Here is a 26,889-nt window from a genome sequence, read left to right on the forward strand (position 1 = left end):
ATTTATTCCTTCAATGAATTTTTCACGAGAGACCACTACATGCAAGGCATTGTGCTAGGCAGGATGTGATTTACAGAGATCAATCAAATACAGATTCCACCATCAAGGAGTCTGTAAGAAGTAATATAAAAATGCATATGCCTACCAGATAATGCAGGACAAAGAGATGCATCATGAATGGTAAAAGCAATTGTGTTGCAAGTTCAGAAGAATGACTCTCTTCACCTAGCAGCTATTTATCTGAAGGGTCCTCCCAGATTCACCACAGGTACCAAAGGATCTTCCTCAGGGGAGAGAAGGGACAAGAATTTCCCCATTTGGATTCTGGATTTTCCCTTGCATGTACATATAGTACATACATGTAGTTAAGGGTATTAGCTTTAAAATGTTAATATAGGTCAACAGGATCTACACACTCCCTAAATCCTGGAAAATCTATTAGGACAACCCATACCTGGGCTTAGAACACAGCAGGCCTGAGTCACTACTTCCTAAAACTTTGTTCAACTGGATAAGAAATAAATGACTGAAGTTAGAATGCTCTCTGAACACCATCTTGCCAATAAGACAATAGTTACCACTGCTTAAGATGCAGCTCCATTCTTTTTTTAAAAAAAATCATATATGCTAAAGAATCAGTTATAATCCTGTAAGAAGAACCTGTTTATGTTTCAGAAAATTCATCTCCCAAAGTGTTCTGAATCTGATGGGAATCGGATGAGACAGCCAGTCAAGTTTCTCACAATTCTGAAACTGGTGCATTCTTGATCTTAAGGTCTAGAAATTGTGTTAATTGGGTTCAAAAGCAAACTTTGTTTCCAAAAACCGTTAGTATTTTAGGCAACCTAATTTGATTCTCCTGACCCTTAAGAATTGAACTCTGGCATGAAAATAAGTATATTTTCCTATAGAGACTTCTTACCCCGCACCCCCCACCCCCGCAAGAATGTCCTCAGGCCGTGTATAGAAGCTTGGTATCAAAGACAGAGAAGTTGAACCTTGAAATCTTGAAAATACTAAAGTAAACTATCTCACACTTCAGAAGGCTTACGTGTAATTTAGAGTTTTGCCTTGAAAAAGAAGGTGAAATAACAGAAAAGAGGTGTACCGGCTGAGAAAAATCACATAAAGCCTGAAATTGCACAACCACTTTCAAATAATTAGTCTTAGATGCTGCTTATTTCTAGGTTTTTTTCCTCCTCAGAAGGAAAAATATATAAGCGCATCCCTGAAGCTTCCTATTTCTTTCTTTTTTTTTTTTCTAAAGTTTATTTCTTTAATTTATCATATATCTATTTCAGGGTTTTTTTTTAATTTTAAAGATTTTATTTATTTATTTTTAGAGAGGGAAGGAGGGAGGGGGAGAGAGATAGAGAGAGAGAGGGAGAGAGAGAGAGAGAAACATCAATGTGCGGTTGCTGGGGGTTATGGCCTGCAACCCAGGAATGTACCCTGGCTGGGAATCGAACCTGGGACACTTTGGTTCCCAGCCCACGCTCAATCCACTGAGCTACGCCAGCCAGGGCTATTTCTTAAAGACATAGGCTGAGTAGGTAATAATGCTTCTATTTTAAATCTTAAACATATGCACTGCTGAACCTTAGACTCTGAAATCTACTGTAAAGGTCTTCACGTTGTCCCCAAATTGCTCTGAGTCGTGGTGCATTCACACTCGAGAGTTGTTTACAGGGCTAATACACACGGAGGAAAGAAACAGAATATACGAGTTGGAAAAATAAGGGAAGAGAATATAAATTATTCTCAGATTATTTTATATTCTTTTAAAAACCTACATTTTGTGGGTTGGAAAGAATGCAAAGATATTTATATTTCTTCAAAATTTACATTCCAGATTATATAATATTCTAATTCCGCTTGGAAAATGGCTCCACATGCATAATATAAAAGCGTTTAAAACAGACTAACTTTTGAATTGAAATTTATGCAAGAGAAAATGTAATTTTAACTTGAGCTGGCTTTCACGTTAAATGCAAAATCTTCAAGTGAATACATTCAGTCGCACTAAGAATTTAATCTTTAATTCACTTATATTAGTAAAATTGTTCAAACTACCACCCTAAGGCGAATTCTATGTTTTAATAAAACCAAAAACCTCCAATGCAAAAATAAAAGTTCTTACATAAGATGACTGATTTTGTATTTTAAATTACTGAATTAGAGTGCCCTCTATTGGAAGAAAAAGGCAACAAAAGCTAAACTGAACTAAGAGCAGTTCAAACCCCCAAATTCAAGCTATGTCATTAATAGGTGAATATATTTATCAATAATATGAATGCCACACAACATATTTCCTCACATTTTAATTCCTTCTAAATTACTTTTGGATTTATCTTCCATATTACAATGAACAAATGAGATGTTTCATATCACCTAAAATTAAATTTAAACCTAACCTAAATGTTTGTCCTTCAGCCAGTGATGTGAATAATAAACAAACAAACAAACAAACATATTTGTCCACATTTAACATCTCAACATAAAAGAAATAATTTTAATTTAGGATTATGGCTGAACCATTGCTGGAATCTTGTTTGATGAGAACCTTAAAATGCCTCTAATTTGAGAGCCTTTTAGAGCTCTTACACTGAGGAGTGGCAGAACAGGGCTGGATACTAGAAGATCTGCAAGATTTAGTCTACCTCTAAAAGTCTGTACGTTTGTGGTGTTTTCAAAACCTCAATTCAGGATCTGCATCTCAGGCCTGCAGGACCGTCTGTAAGGTCCTGGCAGATCTGTGGTCCTCTAGACCAATAGTGTGCCTGTTAGAATGATCTTTTTAGAAGAACAGTGCTTACAGCCCCCCAGAGCAGTCCTGATCTGGTGGGTCTGACAAGGCATCTGAGGGCCTCAGTGTTTCCTGAAGCCTCAACAGGTAAGTCTAACGTAGAGCTCTTGCTCAGAAGCATCGTTTACATTTCTCCCCAGAACATCTGACGTTCAGTGACCACTTCCAGCTTCCCAGAAATGTCACTTTATAATAGAATGCCCCTTCTCGAGGGTTTAATCTCCCCAGGTTCAGTATTAAACTTCTGACTGGCTTTCCAAATCTAACTATCTGCCCCTACCAAAGTGGTGAGTGGTAGGGGGGATGGATGACTCTGCCCGCAACTCTCTCTGTTCAAAGCCTGGCTCTGGTATCTGCCGTGCGTACCTGAGAAAATCATGAAAGTTCTCTGTGCCTCTGAGTTCTCATCAGTAAAACAGGAGGAATAATATGACCTATCTCACCTATTTCTATTAACTGAGGATTAAGTCAGTTAATAGAAATAAAGTGCTCTGTCAGTGTTAGGTATTATCATTACTTACATACACTTGTTTCCCACTACTTTCTCACATCAACTTTCGGGGTGAACCACTCCCCTTAAATGAGATGCTGTGCCGCACCTCTGTGCTCCACACACGGCGTTTCTGCAGGCTGGAACCCTCCCCTGTGCATCATTCACTCATTCCGATACAAGCACAAGGCACATCTCCTCTTCCTCCGGGGCCCAGGCTACCCCTACCTCCATGAAGTCTTCCATGAATGCCAACAAATCTTCACCAATGTCTCCCTTTATAAAAAAAAATTTTTTTTTGACCACAGGATAGTTTCTTATGAGAAATGCAGCGGGGAACTCAAGACATTGGCTCTAAGCTTGAATTCTAGATCTGCCACTTCCTAACTGAGTCATTTCCCAAGTCTATAACTCATGAGGATGGCTGGGAGGATTAAAGCAGCTTAAATTATAGAAAACATTGGAATAGCAAATAGCAAGCACCTAATAAGTCCAGCTCTAATAATCCACATCTGTCATTTTATATGTTAACACTGTCTGCACACTGTGTGACTCAAGACTCCTTGGAAACAGTGTTTTGAATTCCTTGGAGTCGGGAAGCATCTCTCGTTATTGCTATCATAAACCCTAAAGCTCACAGCACGGTCACGGTCATCTGTATTAGGTGATCTGTAAGTACCTGATTAAATTTTGCATAATTTGAGAGCATAATTCATAACAAAGTTGTGGAAAAGCACTTTTGATGAATGGAAGCAAATATTCAACAGAACAGGGAATGAACCCAAATAAAATACAGGCTGCAGAGAAGGGCCAAAACAACTGGATTACTTTTAAAACATTCAATAACAAGGTCTATTAGATTAATCTTCTGAAAGGCCACTTCCATTGATGTCTTACCGGCCCAAAATCCTTTAGAGTTTCCTCATTTCCTAACAAGTAAATACCAAAATTCTCAGCCTGACAGTCAAAATCATCCATGTCCTGGCCTCGACCTCTCCTTCTAATCTTACCTTCCATCCTCCCCCCTCATACACTCTATTATTCCGATAAAGAACTACTCGCTCTTACTCATCTGTACCATCTGCTTTTCTGCCTCATGTGACATTTAGTACTTAAAATGACAATATTTTTAAGAAACAATATTTTTATATTGTTTATATTTTTAAGAAACAATATTTTTATATTGACAATATTTTTTAAGAAACAATATTTTATATTTCACAATATTTTTATATTTTAAAACTATAAAGGTCTGTCACAGGAACAAAGAGTGATTGCTTATGTGAAAGTGTGAACTCAAATTTGAAGAACTTAATTGCAATTTATGAGCATTAATTTCTCTCATGTTACTATCACAATACAGTCTTTAGCCTTCAAAAAAATTGGGGTCCATCATTTCCCCACATTGTGTCACCCAGCAATCCCCAAGGCCACTGCCCTCACTACCTGAGAGCTACAAGCTGGGATGAGCATGGTCTCTAAGCAGAGGACGCAGACCGCAGGGGGCACAGCACGCCCATGAGTAAAAGGAAAAACATTAGAGCTTCTATTTACACTTATTTTTTTATCCTCCTCACTTGAATGTTTTTTGTAGTATGTAACTCAATTTACACTTGCACCATATATTCTTAGAATACTAGTAGATATGGATAATTTATAAATAAATGCACTTGGGGTGCTTGTTCAAAATTTGTTTACTACTATGGTACATACAGCAATAAAAGTTCAGAAATCACTGGTTTAGAAAATGAGGGTTTGCCAAAAATCTGTGGTTTAGAAGTTAACGGCAAGAGAGAGCAAACTTACCAAAATCTTTAGTGACACATATAAAAACCCCAACACGGTGAATTGTTTATATAGGATAAATACGCTCTAATTTCTAACCCACTTTCATGGAAATATTGAAATGGAACTGGTTTGTGATTTGGAGACAGCATAGGCCTGCTTTAGATTTTTTAACAGGGCATTTTAGATTTAAACAGGGCATTCATATTTTTTTTTCCTGACATTAAAGTTACTACCGTAAGTATTTCATTAATATAAACGTTTCTTTTGGTAAAACCAACAAGTATTTACTTCAGCATATGTATACGTAATCATTATTCACAAAGACCTTTCACTGGAGCCAATAATGTGACGTTTCACAAAAGACAGCGCAGCACAGAAACAAAAACAGGCCTGTGTGGTGAGATGGGCCGAGGCCCTTCAGACGAGCGTGCCCGACCCTGGAAAGTGTCGCAGCTCACATGGACATGTAACGAAATGGAGTAAACGTTCTCCTAGCAGTCACCACACTTAGCTGTTTTTTTGTTTTCATAAATAATATGACACACTCTTAACACAATCCACTCTATTATTGACTTCAGACGAAAATATTTCCAAAACGAATTAAGTTACGAGTATAAACATATCATAATAATATCTTTCCTTTAATGCCAGGGCAGCCTATAAGCCTTCTTCTATATGACACGCAATAGGTACCTAAACCTTGATTTTGAACTGCTTGATTCTCGACAGTTTTTCTTGCTATTGTGTTAATGTAACAATCCAAATAAGCCAGACTCTCTAACTCATGATTTACGTTCTGAGCTCGGAGGTGGGAGGCAAAGCCCTTGGGATTATAAAAATATGGAGCTGGACTTCCCACAACATCTGTCTCCTACAACGACGGACACAGTGACTACACACACACACACATACACACACATACACACACACACACGGCTCAGCCCAGGCGTTCTTCTTTGAGATGGGCTAGCCTCAGCTCACAGACAAAATGGGGAAAAAGACACAGGAGGGTTTTCTGCTTTCTGTGAAAACCAGTATCGTCACGCCCAGGATAACTAAAAGAACATGATCGAAGAAAGTATGAAACTACAAAAGTCTAAGCGACGAGATCAGCACGAACTGCAAGTGATTTATCAAAGCATCACTTCCCTACACGTGCAGCGGGACTAAAACACCAGCGACCGTCAGGGGAAGAGCCACGGGGAGCTTGACATTGGACACTGGTGGGGTCTGAAGGTCAGACCACGCACAAATGCCATGCCCCCTAGGTACACACGGAACTGGCAAAGACAGACAAAGTGTCTTCTTCCCCCCCTTACTTACTACACTCTGGCTTCCATTTTTCCCAAGTTCTTCCTCTGAAATCTTGCTCAGATTATCTAAGTAGTGGTCTGATATTGTGTGGCACAAATCTTCAAAAGAGTAGTCCTTTTCTTGACAGAGTTTTATTTCATCCAAGAGTTTTGATAATTCTCCAGTCACAGTTTCATCTGTGAGAAGACAGGGAATTTTTTCAAAGTTTCAAGACAGGCCACTGATAAAATGTAATGTTAAATAATAAAAATACGACTAGCATGGTAACAGAAGTCAAGGTGTTTAGAAAATATTCTGCCAAAGACAAGATACTAAACTATAATTAGTACAAGAATTTTAGTACAATAAAAAGAGATTCCAATTTTGCCTGTAAATATTTTTTTCAAAATGTAACTAAGTAGTAAAGGTTTACATGTACATACTACATAAAAGCATCTGAAATTACAATTCCTAAAACTTTTTTATTATACCATTTAATACATAAAACTTTTTATATAGCATATAAAACTTATTTATTATAGCATTTACTCTACCACAATCTTTTATCACTACCATCTTTTAAAATTATACTTTGCTGACAGCATTCATTCAACAATTCATTAGCAAAATTAAAATGGCACTAGGAGACTACTTCCTAAGTTTAATAAAAAACTACTAGAATATATTTAAACATATAATTATATAAATAATGACCAAATGACCATAATTCTAATGACCAAATTAGAATTATGATGTGATATCAAGGGAAGACACAGAAGGAACAAATAAATAATATGCATCATCTGTCAAAACAAGGATATTTGTCCTGGCTGGTGTGGTTCAATGAATTGAGCACTGGACTGCAAAGCAAAGGGTTTCTGGTTTGATTCCCAGTCAGAGCGCATGCCTGGGTTGCAGGCCAGGTCCCCAGTAGGGGGCGCGTGAGAGGCAACCACACACTGATATTTCTCTCCCTCTCTTTCACCTTCCCTTGTCCTCTCTCTAAAAATAAACAAATAGAATCTTTAAAAAACAAACAAGGATATTTTGTAGGTTGTATGCAAATATTTATTTTTCTAATCATTCTAAGAATGGTACTTTTTACCAATAATTTATTCTGGAAAAAAAAATCCAGCAGTTACAACCCAGATATCAGTATTTTTACTGTGCATTAAAAACACGTTTTAGGAAAACATCAACTATGAAATAGACACTGCATGCATCCTTGTGACAGCAGGGACTGCTCTCTGCACAGCTCACTGTGGCATCTCAGGGCCGAGAGCGGGCCTGGCAGAGAGCAGGGCTCAGGCACCGTTGGTTGAACAAGCAGATAAAATAGAAGAGTATAAGACAGAACTTATTAGACTTGGAATTTTCACAAGCCTTTGCAATGTTGTACCTATAGGAAAAATTTGTACAGAACGTCCACTATCATTTCAAGGGTTTCACAGTCAGCTACTCACTCTTGGTAATTTGGGAAGGAGACTCAAGAAGAGACTCCAGAGGAGATGAAATGTGTGTTTCCTGCGTTGTGTCTTCTGGTACATGTTCTTCAAGGACAGTTGGTCTTCCCACGCCTTCTAAATATTCTGTGTATATAAGTTTTTTAAATTACTTATTTGATTTATTTTAAAACATTTAACTGAACTTTGTTTCACCTCTGGCAAACGTCTTTCATTTATTTCCTCATATCCTAAATATAGCCTAAGCTTTGAAAAGAACTTCATAAAACCAAGGAACCCAAAGAACTTCATGATGAGCTATTAATTGAAGGCTTTTTAATTAAAAGTTAAAAAGATATTTTAGAAGGGATTCATGAAGCCCTTTTCTGAAAACTAAAGTTGATCCATTCTTTCCTTCAAAATGAACTCACCTGTTGAAAATTCAATAGCACCCATGGAGCCTTAAAAAAATTCTACTTGAAGATTTAAAACTCTGAAAATTCTTTGCATACACTTGACCCCTAAAGAGGAATGTCGAATTCAGATGGACAACAACCAGTCAGGTAACACAATGAATGAAGTGGGATAACTTTAGGATATAATGGTGTTGTCATCTTATAAGATAAGGATAATTGCATAAACTTTATTTACACAAAAAATAACGTTCTTTCCCATTGTTCATAAAGCAATGTCCCATGCTCATTCTGTCTCTCATTTTTCCAACTTTGAAGACATAATAAATATTATCCTGCATTACGAACAGCAGCTAAAAAATGGAAATTTTGCTTACTATGTGTCCAGTGGTGTTCTAAGTATTTAATATAAATGAATTCACTTAATCCTCCCAATCTATGCCCCGGGGCACTATTCCTGTCTCGGTTTTAGAGATGACCGCTAAAGGAGGAGGAGTTCGACTTGGCACTGCTCATACAGCTGATAAGTGCAGAGCCAAACAGACCTGGGGCAGGAAAACATCTCACTTTTAAGCATAAAGAACCCAGCACCTGGGAGCAGGGATAAACGTGCGTTACTGTTCAGCCTCAGTGCTGCCGGACAGAGCACGGAGCACACGGACCACGAGTACCCAAGAGCAGGCACCCCATCGAAAGTTAGGCAATGGAGTGGAACGAAGGCCTGCATTTTTCGAGAAACCAAAACTCTGGAGTTTTAACTGAAATACTAGATTTTTAGATGTTGAATGCTAACTCAATATCATTTTTTGTGGAAACAGTGTGGGCCAAAACATGTGATGTAAACAAAACATATCCGCTCTCTGCTACAAGCATTCAGCAGTGTGTGTCAGGGTTAAATCAGCAGGCCCCTCCTCACAGGGATCGTGGACTTGCATTTCTTTATTCAGAAGGAACCTTTATTTCTTAAAGTCCAGTTAAGTAATCCTGCCAACCACTTGTGTCCTCACTGGCCTCAAACAGTTTCTACCTAAGGGCAGTTCTACTCCACTGGCAGCTCTGCTGAAAAAGAAGGCAATCTATGGGCTTCTGTCATTAAAAGTTTTGACCCAGTCAGTAATTACATAAATGGAATTCCTCCTCCCCAGGACACAAATAGTAATTGTATCTACTATACATTGGCTTTATTGCTGTACCAAACTTTTTCATAAGATTTAAAATGCACCAGTGACTTGAAATCCAGGAATGTAAAGAATATAGATAACGTGCTCACATTCTAAAACTTTCCAGTAATTTAAAAAATTCAGAGACGCCCCATATACTCTATCACAAACTGTCATGCCTGATGAATCTTGGTCACTTAAAAGTGCACAGGTAGTTGCTCCTCCGTAATAATATTTTTATCTACATTGAACTAATGCAGGATATTATGAAAAGTGTCTGTAATTATGCCATGCCCCCTTTTAAGTGGATGATATCCATTTTGCTTTGTCCAAAAGACATTATGCAAAAGCCTCAGTTTTTTCTCTTTTTTTAAGTCCAGTGAGAGGCAAAAATGCAATATGAAATACACAGTGCTTAGAGGGAAAAGCCTTATAAAAATGCTGTGTACTACTTTTATGCTTCAGCTTTTAATCAACTTGACTTTAATTTGAATTGATATGAAGAGCCACTCTTGTATTCTTCTTTGATTTGTCTCTATCAGCACTTGACATAAAATTAACTCCTTTACTAATAAAAAAAAGCATAAAGGCCGGCACCTCCTTGAGAGGTGTCAGAAACACTGAGAGTAAAGAGCATAATGATCTATTCTTTTCACCCCTCTGTGGCCTTTATGATTCCTACATCTACACATCTCCTGCCCACTTGGTTTTAACTCATTTCTCTCCCTGCAGGACAAATCTGTTTTCAGCGTCCCAACTGACATCCAGTGAAACCTGTCTGCCTCCCTCCTCAGTTATACTTACAGCCGATCTGTAACAATTATAGGAGAAAACCGCCACTGATAGTGCCTGAGCTAAATGGAATAGAGAGAATAAACTTTGGGTTTTTTAGGGAACATGCTACATGCCAGGCCTAATCACCAAGTAGAAAGCGGGAGAACATTTAAATCTAAATTTTTCATAAAAGTTTTAGGTCAAACAGGAAAGTATGTAGTCCTGCAAACAAAAAAAGCAGCACCTAAATGGCTGTCACACCTTCAGTATACCTAATGACTGCAACCAACTACAAAGGTACTTAAATGACTTTTATCAAAAACAAAGGCCAATGCCCTGGCTGGTGTGGCTCAGTGGACTGAGTGCCAGCCTGTGAACAGAAAGGCTGCCAGGTCGATCCCCGGTCAGGGCATGTGCCTGGGTTGTAGGCCAGGTCCCTGGTTGTGAGTGCATGGGAAGCAACCAATTGATGTTTCTCTTCCTCTCTTTCTCCCTCCCTTCCCCTCTTTCTAAGAAAATAAAAATAAAAAATAAAATATTTGGGAAAAGAGCTGGCAAGACTAAACTATTTTGTACTACTAGATTAGAAAGGAAATATTTATAACTATTATTGTTAACCAGCATTTATGTACCAGTTCTACCACTTAGAATAGTACACATGAGTTTGAACAAGTGAGTTAGACTCTTGGTGCTTCAGAAACATGTAAAAATAACACAAAACAATAGAAAATCCCTGAAAACTCTTAAAGGATTATTCAAATGTAAGATAATACTTAAACATCATCATTTTTACCTTATTACCTTCAAGTTCATAAGTGCATATTTAGTAGCTATGGTTTTAAAAGACTAATATCAAGCGCATGAAAAAAATATTTTAGCTTTTCTTAAAATACTGAGTAGTTGAAAAATCAAAATAAAACATCAAAAAGTATTTTATTGAGTTTAAAAGTTTACCAGGAGCCCCCTGGCTGGCGTGGCTCAGTGGATGGAGCTCGGGCTGGGAACCAAAGTGTCCCAGGTTCGATTCCCAGCCAGGGTACATGCCTGGGTTGCCCCCAGCAACCACACATTGATGTTTCTCTCTCTCTATTTCTCTCCCTTCCCTCTCTGAAAATAAATAAATAAAATCTTGAAAAAAAACATGTTAAATGCCAAGTTTTAGAATTAATAATATTTTTTAAAAAAAGTTTACCAGGAAAACAAATGCAAAAAAAATCATTCAAAGGTAAACATTAACTCAAACTCTAAGAAAAAACTAGAACGGTTTTCATTTTAGTCTTAACTTGAAGGCAAACTCATCCATCATTCAATATCGTTTACCTTGTAGGAGTGTCGCAATCTGGAGAGATTTCTGAGATGGATGTTCTTTCAGAACATCTAAGACAGTTCTCCCTAAGCTATCCTTTATGTTGGCATCAATTCCTGAAAGAAAAAGAAAATCCACTAGAGGCACAGCACTGGAGCGCCACCGGAAGACACTGTTAATACACAACTGCTCTAACTCACGCACAGTCATTTGTTAAAAATTACGTCACATGTGTGTGTGCACGCACACAGGACTTTAGTAAAACAGAAGGTGGGGTTTACTGCTACCAAATATTAGGAACAATGTCGATAATGAATTCTCTCTCAAGAATGCTTTTTAGGATTATAGCTAGTTTGGCTTGTAAACTACATAGCAAAAGCTGAAAATATTGATTTACAATATGAATTCCTAAAGTATAGTGGTCATGTGATTTATATATTCTGTATAATGTCATAAAAATATTTTTAAAATTACAATAATGTACTATGTGAGGAAAACAAGAAGTCTTAAAATACTTGAATATTCACAAAAGTTGAAAGAGCATGATTGTTTTAAACTCTAGTCCAAGTACCAAAGTTAAACACTTCGTACTTATTCATGCAAGATAATAATCAGTGTCAGTAACACTCATCATCTACCTGGTGAGCAAACTCCTTGAACTGTATATCTGAAACACTTTTGAAATTATTTTAATTCTGAAAATATATATTGTACTAAAAACCTTACTATAATGTAGCAAATAGCTTTCACCACCATAAAAAAAAAGTTTATAAATTTTCAAATATCTAACCACAAGCACAGCCACTTTTCAGGATCTGGCCTTAAATGTTAGTTCACCATAGGAAGATCGTGTATTATTTTTATTATTTTTTCATTTGTGTAGGGGTGTGTGACTAGCAAATACTTCATTGTTTGCCTCAAATCATTCATTACATCACTGTGTTATGTGTCAAGTTCAATATACATGAAATTTTAACTTTGCATAAACACAATCAAAAGGCAATACTCCACCACTGTTTTACATTTTTTTACAGAGGATAATAACTATATTAAATATATCCATAACACAAAAGAATCATTGTTTCCAAGTATGAATTTGCACACATTCCTTTTCATCCTAAAAATCAAACCTCAGTTCCATTTGATTTCATTTTAATCAGAATACACATATGAAGACAAACAATTGTACTTTGCTCCTTCAAAGCCATCCCTGTAAGAGGCCCCTTTTACATCACCGCAGCTGACAAACAACAGTGACTCCGTTGTTGAAATAACCAGGAGAATCTGCCTTAAGGACAGGCAGCTCTCATTTCCATTTACCGTAGTTCGCAATATAAAAACCTAGGGAAGTATTATGTTCTTTAATAAACAAAGGAATTATCATAACTTTGTGGGGATCAGTTCCTTCCTCCTGTAGAAGGTAGAGATTTCCTTTTGCTCCTTTACTCCTGAAATAAAAATAGAACTTGGCCGAAGGAGCTCCGTGGGAGGCCATGACAGTTACCTGTTTCTAACAGAACCCGCACAACGTCCACCTTTCCAAACAAAGCTGCTTCATGAAGGGCACTCCCCTTTTCTGTCTGGAAAAAAAGAAAAAGGAAAAAAGCACAGTTGCATTAGGAATGATTCCAGGTTAACAAAATTCTGTCATTTTATATCTCCATACATATTCTCTGTGATATCAGCACTCCTTGAGAGAAAGACAGTGTAGACTAAAGAACACAGTCCAGTCTCGCCTATCATCCCAAGCAACATCCAGTCAATCCCTGATGTACAGCCACCTAACTGACCTACCACTAACCCCAGACACATGAGAGAATCCAGCCAAGACTGGAGAACTACCTAGCTAAGCTCAGACTAAATCACCAGCCTCAGAATTCTGATCTAAATACACAGTTATTGTGTGAAGACATTAAGTTTGGGGATAGTTTGCTATGCAGCAATAGCTAACTAATACATGGGGGAGAAGGTCACAGTCTGACAGGAACCCAAAGGGTCTCTAGAAGAGAGGAATGTTGCCACTGGTCTAGAAATCAAGAAAAAGTCAGAAAACAGACACACAGATCAATGGAACTGAATATAGAGAGACCAGAAATAAACCCACACCTTCAATTAATGTTTGGCAGAGGAAGCAAGCACATACAATGGGCTAAAGCTAGTTTAGTCAACAAGTGGTATTGGGAAAATTGGACAGACACTTGCAGAAAAACGAAACTAGACCGCCTTCTTACACCACACACAATAATGAGTTCAAAATAGATCAAATACTTAAATGATAGGCCCCAAACCATAAAAATCCTAGAAGAAAACACAGGCAGCAAAATCTCGGACATAGCTCATAACAATATTGTATCATATATATCTCCCCAGGCAAGGGAAACAAAAGAAAAAATAGACAAATGGGCCTACGTCAAACTAAAAAGTTTCTTTTAAAGATTTTATTTATTTATTTTTAGAGAGGGAAGAGAGGCAGATAGAGAGAGAAACATCAATGTGCAGTTGCTGGAGGTCATGGCCTGCAACCCAGGCATGTACCCTGACTGGGAATCGAACCTGCGACACTAAACTAAAAAGTTTTTGTATAGCAAAGGAGAACATCAACAAAATTAAAAGACAACCTAGAGAATGGGAGGACATATTCACCAATACATCCGATAAGGGCTTAATATACCAAAGTTACAAACAATTTATAAAACTCAACACCCAAAAAATCACACACACACAAAAACAATTAAAAAATGGGCAAAGGACCTGAATAGACACTTCACCAAAGAGGACATACAGAAGGTCAATAGACATATGAAAAGACGGTCAACATCACCAATCATCATAGAAATGCAAAATAAAACCACAATGAGATACCATCTCACACCTGTCAGAACAGCTATCATGAGTAAATCAACAAACAACAAGTGCCGGTGAGGGTGTGGAGAAAGGGGAACTCTTTTGCACTGTTGGTGGGTATGCAGACTGATACAGCCACTGTGAAAAGCAGTATGGGGAAACCTCAAAAAATTAAAAATGGATCTGTGTTTTGAACCAGTGATCCCACTTCTGGGAATATATACGAAAGAACCCAAAACACTAATTTGAAAGAACATAAGCACCCCTGTGTTCATTGCAGCATTATTTACAATTGCCAAGATATGAGCAGCCCAAGTATCCATCAGTAGATGAATGGATAAAACAACTATGGGACATTTACACAGTGGAATACTATTTGGCCATGAAGAAGAAGAAAGTTTTAACCTTTGCAACAGTATGGATGGACCTGGAGAACATTATGCTAAGTGAAAGAAGCCAGTCAGAGAAAGACAAGTGCCATATGATTTCAGTCTTATGTGGAATCTAAAGAACAAACTGAACTAACGGCAAGACAGAGACAGACTCATAGATAGAAAGCAAGATGACAGCTGGGGCCGGAGAAGGACAGAGGGATTGGGCAAAGAGGAAAATGGACAGCACTGTGGTGATGATTGCAGAGGGGGTAATAATGGGACTAAATGGTAACAGAAAAAAACTACAATAAAAAATAAAAATTTAACAAATTTTAAAAAGAATAAAATAGGTTTTAAAAATGTGGCTAACTTGAGACAGACAAAAGCAGGTTGCCTTTTCCTTGTGGAGAAACAAAATCTATTCTCCTAATACAATCCATCCTTCAAAGCTCAATTCAAACCATATGTCTCCAGTAACTTTTTTCTAATAGCCCTGAGGGATAGTGATTTTCCCTTTATTAGTCATGCAAATACAGCACATTATTGTGGAAAGAGGCCTGGACTTTAGTCAGTACGTCTAAATTCACATTCTGGGTTTATCAGCTATGTGTCCTTTGGCAAGTTTCTTAAATCTTTGTTTGCTTCATCATCTCTTAATTGGAATTTAGTAGTTCTCAATCCCATAGGACAGTTGGGAGAATTGGATTCTAAATGCGCTGACATATTAAACACAAGGTACACACTCAAATGTTCAAGAGAATCTTATTTCATACATTCATTCAACTTTGGATTCCTAGTGTGTGCTAGCTACTGGAATAAAGGAAACAGTTACCAATGATACCACACACAACTGCCATCAGGTAATAATTTTCCCTGTGTATACCTCTCAAATTAGAATGAGGTTAGAGATTATACCTTATATCTATACACATATTACCCAACAGTGCGTGACAGAGCGCCTTGAACTTAGGTAGTTACAAAAATACTTGTGGACAATTTGACTAATCAAAAAGTGGTTAGATTTCTACATATAACTTTTCACACCTGTATCGCAAAGCAAAGCAAGAGCAACGTCACTTGGAAAGCCGAGCTCAACGAAGACTCACCTGACAGCTCACATCCATCCCCGCTTCCAACAGCACCTGAACGACCGCTTTGTGGCCGTTGCGGGCAGCCAGGTGCAGCGGCGTGTGCTTGCGAGTGTTGCAGCTCATCAAGTTAGGGTGTGCGCTGATGATCATCTTGACCACGCGAAGCCGTCCGTAGAGTGCCGCCAGGTCCAGGGGTGTCTCCAGCTTGCTGTTCCTGATGGTGGGGTCAGTGAGCTCCTCCAGGAGGACAGCGACCACCTCCGAGTGTCCGTACTGAGCCGCGCAGTGCAGGGCAGTTTCATTTTCGTTGTTCTGTTAAGACGGACGTGGAAAAGGCAAGTTTTCAGAAATTCAATTAGATATCAAACTTCAAACTGAACAGTTATACACCTGACATGCTTTGAAAATAGGAGTTTATCCTGGCTGGCGTAGCTCAGTGGATGGAGCGCGGGCTGGGAACCAAAGTGTCCCAGGTTCGATTCCCAGCCAGGGTACATGCCTGGGTTGCAGGCCATAACCCCAGCAACCGCACATTGATGTTTCTCTCTCTCTCTCTATCTCTCTCCCTTCCCTCTCTAAAAATAAATAAATAAAATCTTAAAAAAAAAGAAATAATCCAAAGTGTTCACAACAGATTATGAAAAAAAAAATAGTTTATTGATTTTGATAAGTATTCCTCATAGAATTTTATATCTGATAAAAAGTATGTATCATTTATTACGCCAAAAATATCACATTAGATTGTTATCACTTCGACAAATATCTAACTTTTCCCTACATTATTTATTCCATTTTCCACGAGTGATAAATCACTTTGCCGTGTTAGTCACCAGCCCCGCTGGGCTGAGACGGGCAGTGCCATCTGCACTGTGTACCACGCCTCCACGGTATCTGTTAATAAGAGAGATTAATAACAATTACAACAACATACTCTCCACAGACTGACTTTCCAAAAGACAAATGATTCGTAAACTCTGTCTTTCTTTATTTTTTTTAGGTACACTGATGAAGTTTCAACATAGCTGCTTCCTTACATCCTTAGTTTTAAGACTTCTGTTCAGCTGGCTCCAGGGGGACTGTTCTATCATTTGGTTGTAATTTTGATGCGGTCACAGGACAGCATTCACCCACTCTGCCACACTGACCTGTGCCCCCCACTGATTAGTAAATTCTTGACAGTGAAAAATTTGAAGAGAGGTCTCCCAAATTAAGTTTCATTGTATTTTCCATGTAAGTAAGAGAATGAAGACAGACTGGTGTCCTAAGAAGAAAGCAAATAGAAACTAAAACACGAAGTAATCGAAGTGAAAAAAGAATCTCTTTACAAAAGACCTTTTTTTTTATGTTTTAATTGATCTGTTCAGCATCAAAAAAAAAAGTGTTTCTGTTTAAGACATGCCATTACAGTCTTAATGCCACTGAACACCTTTGTTTCAAATATGAGTGAATTGTAGGTTTTTATTTATTTCTTTATTTTTATGTCATTTAAAAAAATATTTGGATACTCTGGTTTCTTTTCAGGTCCTGGGGTGCATGCTAGAGGCAACCGATTGATGTTTCTCTCTGGCATCAGTGTTTCTCTCCCTCTCTTTTCCCTCCCTTCTCCTCTCTCTAAAAATAAAGAAATAAAATGTTAAGAAAAAAAAAAGCTTTTTAACCTTGGATTGTTTTCCCATCTTTATTATTTCAGGTGTGCTTTGGGGCACTCGGACAGTTTTAGGAATAGCCACCAGATGGCTCATACCACAAATGATTTTTCAACTTTTGGTTTTCTGAAGAACAGAATAGCCTTCTCGTAAATTTCCTTCTACTCCCGTATGCTGATAAAGATAGCCATATCTGTCATTTCTTAAAGATCGAATTTACAAGTTTACTCTCATAAAAATATTCTGCATTTTGTTACCTGTAAACACATGTTATTGTGATAAATATTAATAAGACTTCCACTTAATAACATATCTTTCTTAATTAGTTCTTTCTACAGCTGCATTTTTAGAAAACAAATATTTTTCTTCCCTTTGCTCTTTTATAGCTCGTGCTAGTATTACTTTTTATTCTGTAGTCTGAATTTCAGCAAGAGGCCTGTGAAGTCTGTATCTATTTGAACAACATGCTAATTATACTTTATTAGATGTGCTTGCCCTAGAGTAACCTACTTGCATTGACATTGGACAACTGCCAACCTGCAGCTTAATGCCCTGGCTGAAATTCAATTGCTGGACTGCATGCTGGTTTTCAAATATAGTTTTACAAAATGGGAACAGTAGGGGGCATGCAGAGCTCAAGATGTTTGTTATCACACTGTTTAGGGGACCTTATTTTATTTCTGGAATCGGTGGCCTTATTTATTTAGAATACGGACAATAGTTTTCCTTTTTTTAATATGTCCATCATGTGTAATGTGGATATTATCTACTTGCAAATATTATGACTTTGTCAGTATCAACTGCTGCTGTGTTTTACTCAACTTACTCTGAGCATATATACATACACAAAATTTTTAACTTAGTTTGTGATTAGCAACTGTATATACTATATCTTGCATTTTGATTCATAAAATTGTACTTAATGTGAAAGCACTATGTAAATGGTAAAGCACTACATAAATGATAGCTATCATCATTCTTTAGCATTTAAATTTTTATTAAGAAAAGGTCTAATTCACATTCCAAATGTGAATTCCATTCTATCTTTAAATATTCAGCAACTACAAAATGGTTGCTTATATAAGGCAGGCAAAAAAAATATCACAGCTACTTCCTTTAAATGGGATTTTCTTGTCAACAAATATCTTTATGAATGCCCAGTTTAGTGGCTCTGTACTGTATACAAATGCCAAAGCATTTTTCAAATTTTCCTGTAGGAAATTCAGCAGTGGAAAGGTCTTCGGCAGAGTAAAGACAGAAATAATCAATTTTTCACTGTAGCTTTGCATTCTCAAAAATCTAGAAAAATTGGAGTATGAACAAACATTTCACAAGTGCACCTGTTCATTGACTCGGGAGTGTGATGGTCCGTGATGAATAAGAATCTTCACAATTTCCTCATCTCCCTTCCAGGCAGCCAGGTGAATGGGAAAATAGCCTTTGTTGTCTGCTACGTTTGTAGATGCCTCATATTGAAGTAGTTTGACAACAATTTCTCTAAGAAGGAAAGAAAAAGAAGAAAAATTTTAAAAACACATACAGAAAAGAAAAGAAGCTGAACAACACAGATTTTATTAAATAGATCATTATAAAACTATACTAGATGCTGGCTGGCAGTTTAGAGTAAATCTTTCAACGTACTGAGATGTAAAATTGGGTTTACGGATCTGCTTAATCATTTGGCTACTAACTTACCTGAAAAATCAGCACCACCACATGCACACAAATATAGCACTGACTAACCAAGGAAACTACTTAATAGAACTCATTTGGCAAAATTTACATATATATATACACACACACACACACACACACACATATATAAATGTACATACATATATATAACTGAATGAATTAAGTAAAAAATTTAAAAGCCTACCTCTTCCCAATTTTTAAAAAGTAGTTCTTTTCAGATATCTCATACTTAAGATTTAGCCTAAAGAAAAATTTGAGGTACAACTTCTTTATTTTTCTTATCAAAAAGCTATTACACTACCAAGAGACATTTAGGAAGTTTAGGCATGATTCCTACAGAGGAGTGGAGTACAAAAATGAGGGTGCAGACAGAGTAGACAACACAATACAAAAGGGACTCTTATGGTCTTCGTGCAGTACAGGCCAAGGTTAAAAAAAAAGGTTTAACCACTTTTCAGCCACAGCACACATTGTACTTTGAATGTGTATCATTCATACTTCTCTGCTCTTTCACCTTTGTCCTCTGAAGCCTAAGAAATCATTTCAAGAGGGAAATTCATTTATGAGACAAGTTCTCATAATAATGCAATTTCAGTACATACTCAATATAGCCTACCTATAGGATTTTGTAGTAAGTCCCACTAGGTTTCCAAAGTTAAAATTGTGAATTGTAATACTCAAGCTCCAGATGAATTAATTCATAATTACTAGTGTAATGAACTTTGTAACAAACAATCAAAAACAATCATTCTGAAAAACTTCATTTTCCTTTGGATATATTTAAAAAGCAAATTATATTACTTTCTAAAAGAAATTCTAGATAAATAAACAAACTCATACATATATACATATAGAAAATTATAATATATTCTAAAGTTGTTTTTTATATATAACAAATCACCAATGGTGAAAACAAATGTAAGAAAAGAGCAAAATTTAAATATTTCATAAAGCCAGGCTTTAAATGGAACAAATGAGAAAAGCTGGAGGAAGCTTGAATAGAAGTTCAGTTAGAATTCTGACAGCACACTGTAGACCTTTAGAACAAGTCACCCAAGATGTGTCTTTGTGGCATGTGTGTTGTTTGGACCTAAAATTAATTGAGACCCTGTAGGCCTAAGAGAAGCAACTGCCCACTGTACCCCCAACTGACCAGAGGAATTTAAATTAGGGGCCTTTCCCGTCATAAGAGTTATTATTTTGACCTATCTATATGATAGGACAAACATCTCATTACTGGACATCTGGTCTGCTTTTTGGATCAGCAAACGTCCTTCTTCCCTTCTGAAGCCTCAGGAGTCTAACCACATTCCTTAGCCCGGGATGTCATGTATACCTCACTTTGCCTGTCGGTCTCTAAACCTCTCCTGTGTGGTCGGCTGGGGCGGGGGTGGGGGGGGGGGAGTCTCCAACTCTCCTGTATGTCAGGTTTCCACATATGCATCTATAATTAAATTTGGTTATTTTTCTCTTGTTAATCTGTCTTGTGTCAATTTGATTAGATCAGTTGAAAGAACCCATGATGGTAAGAAAACATTTCTTCCTCCCCCATAACACACACACACACACACACCATGATACAACACCAAATTACAGTGGACGATGAAAGACATTGCCTTGAATGTGGCCTAATCTTGTGAAAGGGGGCAGAATATACGGCCCCAGAATATGCCTGTTTGACATAAGGATTATTTTAGGCTGATTACTTTTAAGAATGGGGAGGGGCTCTGAAAACTGTGAAGTTGCTCTTTTATAAGAGACTTGACATTCACACGGGAAATCTCTATTTGTCAGGGTGCCTCCCTCTGTGTACTGAGGAGAAAGATAACTCAGTCTCTAGAAACTTTTATCAGTGGAGAAGGCAACTCATGCCTCCTTTGCACTGTGCTTTTTCTGACAACCTCCTGCAACTGGCCTCCCCTCACTTCCCAGGATCTTTTGCCTTTAGCTGGGAATGGTGTTGGAGGTGGTGGCTTGGACATGTAGGGGGAGTTACTCAGTCTCCCTGGGTCTCTGCCACATACACAGGAAATACACATTATTAGTCTTCTGTTTTCTTTCCCTCCTGTTACTCTGTCTTTTTATTATGGGGGGAGGGGCAGTCTTAGCCAAGAACGTAGAAAGATAAGAGTAAAAGTTATTTTTCCTTCTGCACACTTGGAACCTTGGACTTAATTGATAAATGCATGAAATCATGATGAAATAATCAAGAATATGTGGTTGAAATATTTAGGAAGTTCCAAGGAGTCCTCAATTCTTCTATTAAGATGTCAGAGAAAATTAGGGGGGGTTTATTTTATTTAAAAACCAGTGTAGTTTTACATCTCATTTTAGAAAATTTGAGTTTGTATTAGATATTACAAACTAATAATATCTAATAATATCACTCTAAAAAACTCTTTAGCCTCATTTTTCTTCTTCTTTTCTGTGGGGGATATTACTATGGTAATAGTCAAGACTGGTGAGATTTTTAAATGAAATAGAACAGAAGCCATTTGATAAATAGTAAAGCACTACACAAATATTAGTTCTTGCCCCAAGTAAAATTAAAATCCTGTAAAAGTGAAAATGCCTTCCAGGAAATCAACTTTGCAGAAAAGAATCTGCCAATCAGAAGGACACTTGAAGGTTGTCCACTTCATATACTTCTCCTCACCTGGGCCATGTAAGAGTTATTATACAGGGCCTTCCATTCTGAGATAAAGAACTGTAATGAGGTAAAAAGGATTCAACACCTATGAATTGTAAAAGCAGATAAAAATCAGAAGGTCTGGTCTGAAGCACCAACTCTCTACTACTTACTAACTTGGTTTCTTTGGGCAAACCAAATCATTTCTACCTGTCTCTCAGATATTGTTGGAATAGAATTTAAATTCTACATCTCTTTGCCAGTCTCAAGTGGTTGTGGCATGAATTAAGTGAGAAACATATGACTGTAAAATTTCACATAATCAATCACTATTCTCAAAGCAGACTACTGTAATATTCAGCAACTTTTTTTTAACAGATGTATTTCAGAATTTAAATAAAAGGCAAAATAATACCAAAGGAAACACAGTTAAATTAAATACCTGGATCTGAAAGGTAGAATTTTTCCTACCACAAAATAGCCTTCTCTGAGTTTATGTATTAGAGAAAGATAATTACGTGAAGGGTTTGAATTTTATTTCCTATGCCTAAGAAAACTAAATTATATATACTCTGAAACTTCTAAAAGCATTTCCATTCAAAGTGTAAAAAGTTTCACAAGATCATCAATCCTGTTTTCCTTCACTGTCATTCAGAATTTCATTTGTTCTTTCGCTCATTTTTTGTAGGCTTTTTCTAATAATGTATGTGATATGCACTCATTCTTTATTTGTCAGAAAGATTTAAGATCTGGTGAAAAAAGTGACTTACTGACCATTTATATTGTGCATTACTTTGTATATGTTGTGTATTATTTTGAGTTAAAGGCTATTAAAACCCAACAGATTCAGGGAAACCTCTCACCTACCTAAATTTGAATTGCAAAGGGGGCCTAAATCAGAAAGAGAGCGATTACCAAAGACACTTTTTGACCTAAGAATCTTGTTCTGCATAACAGGGCAACCTTTGCTTTCTAAACATCTCCTCTCACCTGCCTCTGCATGGCCTTCCTCCCCTGTGTGTCTCCAGACCTCTACCCCTTATTTAGCTCAAGGTGTTATATAAGCCTCAATTACCTGGCTGCCTTTTGGATCTTACATTTTTATGGAGCTCCTGCACATATGTCATTAAATTTGTTTTTCTTCCTGTTAATCTATCTCTCTTACATCAACTTAATTATTTAGACCAGCCAAATAACCTAGAAAGGAAGAAGAAAATATTTTTCCATACCTATACCACTATCTAATATCTAAATTAAAAAACAAAAGACATGTATGTTTATACCATAGCCATTGGTAAACAATAAGATCCTAATGAAATACTATTATTTTTATTTAAGTTTTTAAAAATGTATTCATGTCATTACATTTGTTCATTTTTAAGTATAAACCCATTTTTAAATTTTTATTTAAGTTCATCTTTTCATCTTACTCAGAGATATAAGGCAATGAACTGGCTGGTCTCAGATTTCTAATGTAAAAAATTAAGTACCTGGCTTACTGAATCAAATCAACAAATTGTCATTAATCTTTCTTCTGCCATATCTATGTATACCCCATGTAATATGAATTACACAGGCTTCTTTTATACAGACTTATTAAAATTAAATTTCAGGTCCTTTCTATAGTATCTACACTAGATGAGTAGTTAACACTAGGATTCCACCAAATCAATATTTTCTTAATTTTTATTTAAGTTGCATGTTAAATACTTTAGAAGTATCAACAAATAAACATGTTGAGTATGCTTGGCTATCTAGTATAAAATATTAAGTCATATTGATGAACAATGCCTATAGAATAGCAAGTAGAGAAGTAATCCCTATTTATCTTAAACATAAAATGGTACTTTTTCTTTTTAAAAAAGATTTTACTTAGGTATTTACTTTTAGAGAGAGGGGAAGGGAGGGAGAAAGAGAGGGGCAGAAACATCAGTGTGTGATTGCTTCTCAAGTGACCCCAACTGGGGATCTAGCCTGCAACCCAGGCATGTGCCCTGACAGGGAATCAAACTGGCAACCTTTGGTTCACAGGTTGGCACTCAGTCCACTGAGCCATACCAGCCAGAGCTGGTACTTTTTCTTACATGCAGCATTTGATGAGTAAGAAACAATATCAAATTCTAAAGTAAATGTGATTGATGGGATCATAGGAAAAATAATTTCATTTCCCAGAATCTAAACAAAATATCAAATAAATTTAATAATAATCTAATTTAAATCATTGCAACATTTTGCAGATTTAGGCTAATATATATAAGTCTGGGTAAAAATAGGAATTTTAAAAGTATTGATTTTTGTTACTATATTTAATTTATTTTGTTTTCTGATATAAATATATTGCTGATTAATGTTAAATGTTTTTAAGAAGTTTCAATATATGGTCTGAGTGAAATTAAACTAATTGGGAAAATTCAAAAAAATTTTTTTTTTTACCACAACAGCAAGTTTCCCTACAATTAAATCACTGCCGGAGACATTTATTTTGTTCCACCCTCCCTTGCTTGTTGGTAGTCAAAAGAACTTTGAAATAAGTGCAAATCATCATTATATAGATATAATATTAACAAAACTAATGAAATTCTCAAATTCATGAAAGCTCTGCTGATTTCAAACTTTCTTGAAGATTTACTTCTCCCTAACAATAATAAAGTGGCAAATTTAAATAATTTAAATTAGGGGACTTATCTGTAATAAGAATTATTATCAGAAATAACTTATGATCTATCAATAAGGCAGAGCAAACTTCTACTTACTGAATTATCTGCTCTCTTATCATCCTGCCTACAACCTCCCTCCGCTCTGAAGTCCCAGGCGCCTTACTTACATCAGCCTTAGCTCAAAGTCACACCGACTTCACTTTAACTTTCTGTCCTTTAGCCTCTCACATATGTGGGGTTCCCATATGCATTTGTGTAGTAAATTTGGTTATTTTCTCTTGTTAATAATTTGTCTCATGTTGATTTGATTATTAGACGAGCCAGAAGAATCTGGAATGGTAGGGTAAAATTTCTTCCTCCCCCACACTGGGTAATGAATTACTATCAGAAGAGAATGTAGAAATACATGAGATAGACAATGGACTCTCCATATTAAAAGAGAGAACCGATAATAGATAGGTCTGTAGCCTATTTACTGAAATAACCTATCTATAATTGTAGCTAGTGGACTTTGCTCCACTGACCATGATTTTTGTATAATTTGAAGATAATGATTTTCTAATATGCAATTACAAATAACCCAAGAAATCATCTATAGAGTATATTTTCTATTGTGTATTGATACGGTTAAGCAGAGATGAATTGTCCAACTTAAAATACTGTATTTTGGGTATAAAACGCTGCTTCACTGTGGACTAACTAGTGTTAATAAAGAAGTACTACCAATAAAACATACAAAATATGAGAAACTGGGCTTAATATACAGTAAGAAGTATTTAAATAATAGGTTGGCAGCAGGAAAAAAGCCTGTGTTCAAAGCAAAAAAATTAACTACAGGACCCTGTAACATTACTTCTAGCTCTATGATTCCATAAACGTTAGCCTAGAAATCATAATGCTTACGGAAGCAATCTAGAGCCAATGGCTACAACAATAGCAACAAGCATGGAAATGATGTGTTTCTATGCTGACTGCTAAGGCTTCCTTGGAAAGAATATAACATGATAAATTGTTCATTACCTATGCTAAGCGAAAATAGCAAAGACAAAGAAAAGAAAAACCATTCTTCTCTGGCTCTGAGACATATTCTGTGACATTTTTTTCTCCTTCAAACATCTTAAGACAACAGTAAAATTAGCATTCCATTAATTTTACCATTGAAAATAGCAGTTGATGATAAAGGGAGGCAGCCCAGAAATACATAATGTGACAGAGAAAAGCCAGAAAGAGGTTCAGAAACTGAGGTGCATACAGCCACAAAAGCGGGAGAACGCAGAGCATTGGTAAAATCATACACTTTGAACTACAACACTTAGAGTGTAGACATAACCCCACCTTATATCTAAGTGGCCACTAAGTCACTTATCCAGAATGACCTTGTTTCTCCACCTATAAATGAGGGAAGTGAGGAGAGCAGGGTAGAATAAATTATCTTTAATTTTAAAAGTCCATTGTTTGTTTAAATGATTTAAAATAAAGCAATCTTATACTCCAGATGAAAATCCAGATTTCAGAGTTGTAGCACCTTGGTGTGTAACTGGCTCACAAATAGTACTAAAACACTATAGTATAAAATAGTATAACTGGTAGAAACAAGGAAAAATATCTAGTCTCTATATTCGGTACATTAAGCTGAGGCCTAGCGAGGTTAATTAAATGGCTCAAGGTCATATAACTAGCAGAGATGAAATGGGATTAGAAACTTCCTGCTTTTTTCCCAATGCCTGTAGAATGACACCAAGTAAAATCTCTCTAGAAAGTGTTAAAAAGAAAAGATAAATGGCATCTTCAGTTAGACAAAGCAGAGATGTAGAATTCTCCGAGAGTACCTGCAATTAAAGAGATCTTAAAAAAATATCCAGTAAAATCCCCAATCTCTTTGTGATGATCTTAATGAATGCCCTTCAATTCACTTAAATTAGCTTCACTTTGTATGTAACTAATAGAAGCTAAAAATTATGCATTAGGCTATAATTAGGCCACAGGGAAATATACCTCAATGGCTAGAACTTCTTAAGCCATTATGGATAAATCAATAACATTTACCAAGCATTTCAAATCAAGGAGAAATACGGATGCTAATCCATTTTGGGATAACATTATTTTGAGAAGTGCTTACACTGCCACTCTGAGAGAAAAAAAGAAAAGTGGTATAGGTCAAAAGGTCAGGCCTGAGATCTTTTGTCCGTTATTTGCCAGCCTGTGATCCCAACTGGAACTTCAGGGAATCCAAACCTAACATGCCAAAGAAGCCATTGGTGTTGTACACCTTGGGCTGATCTCATTTGGCTTCGTTCCTAATGACCCAGACACAAAGAAAAATATTCAGATGGTAAGGATCTGTACACGTTTTCTACTCTACCAGTTGAAAAAGACCTGGCAAAATAAAATGGTTCTAAGTTAGAGGACATAAGATGATAAAGAAGAGGGAGTGGATGAAAAAAAAAATGTAATTTGGAAATTCTGATACTAAGAATCCAA

At 36.6% G+C, this 26,889-nt stretch overlaps 1 protein-coding gene across 11 annotated transcripts in view; it reads right to left on the reverse strand.

The window, feature by feature from the left end:
• The window catches only part of ANKS1B (ankyrin repeat and sterile alpha motif domain containing 1B), an 833,247-nt gene that overhangs the window by 690,457 nt on the left and 115,901 nt on the right, over positions 1 to 26,889 (reverse strand). For all 11 annotated transcript variants that reach the window (XM_028531910.2, XM_036019451.1, XM_028531904.2 and 8 more), the window contains 6 exons: positions 18,768 to 18,924; positions 15,797 to 16,093; positions 12,977 to 13,052; positions 11,487 to 11,588; positions 7,841 to 7,966; positions 6,408 to 6,574 (listed from right to left, as the gene is read on the reverse strand). In XM_028531910.2, the coding sequence (XP_028387711.2) occupies positions 6,408 to 6,574; positions 7,841 to 7,966; positions 11,487 to 11,588; positions 12,977 to 13,052; positions 15,797 to 16,093; positions 18,768 to 18,924 (925 nt within the window). The remainder of the gene's footprint in view (positions 1 to 6,407; positions 6,575 to 7,840; positions 7,967 to 11,486; positions 11,589 to 12,976; positions 13,053 to 15,796; positions 16,094 to 18,767; positions 18,925 to 26,889) is intronic.

The sequence above is a fragment of the Phyllostomus discolor genome, chromosome 2, assembly GCF_004126475.2.
Source record: "Phyllostomus discolor isolate MPI-MPIP mPhyDis1 chromosome 2, mPhyDis1.pri.v3, whole genome shotgun sequence".
Taxonomy (NCBI): Eukaryota; Metazoa; Chordata; class Mammalia; order Chiroptera; family Phyllostomidae; genus Phyllostomus; species Phyllostomus discolor.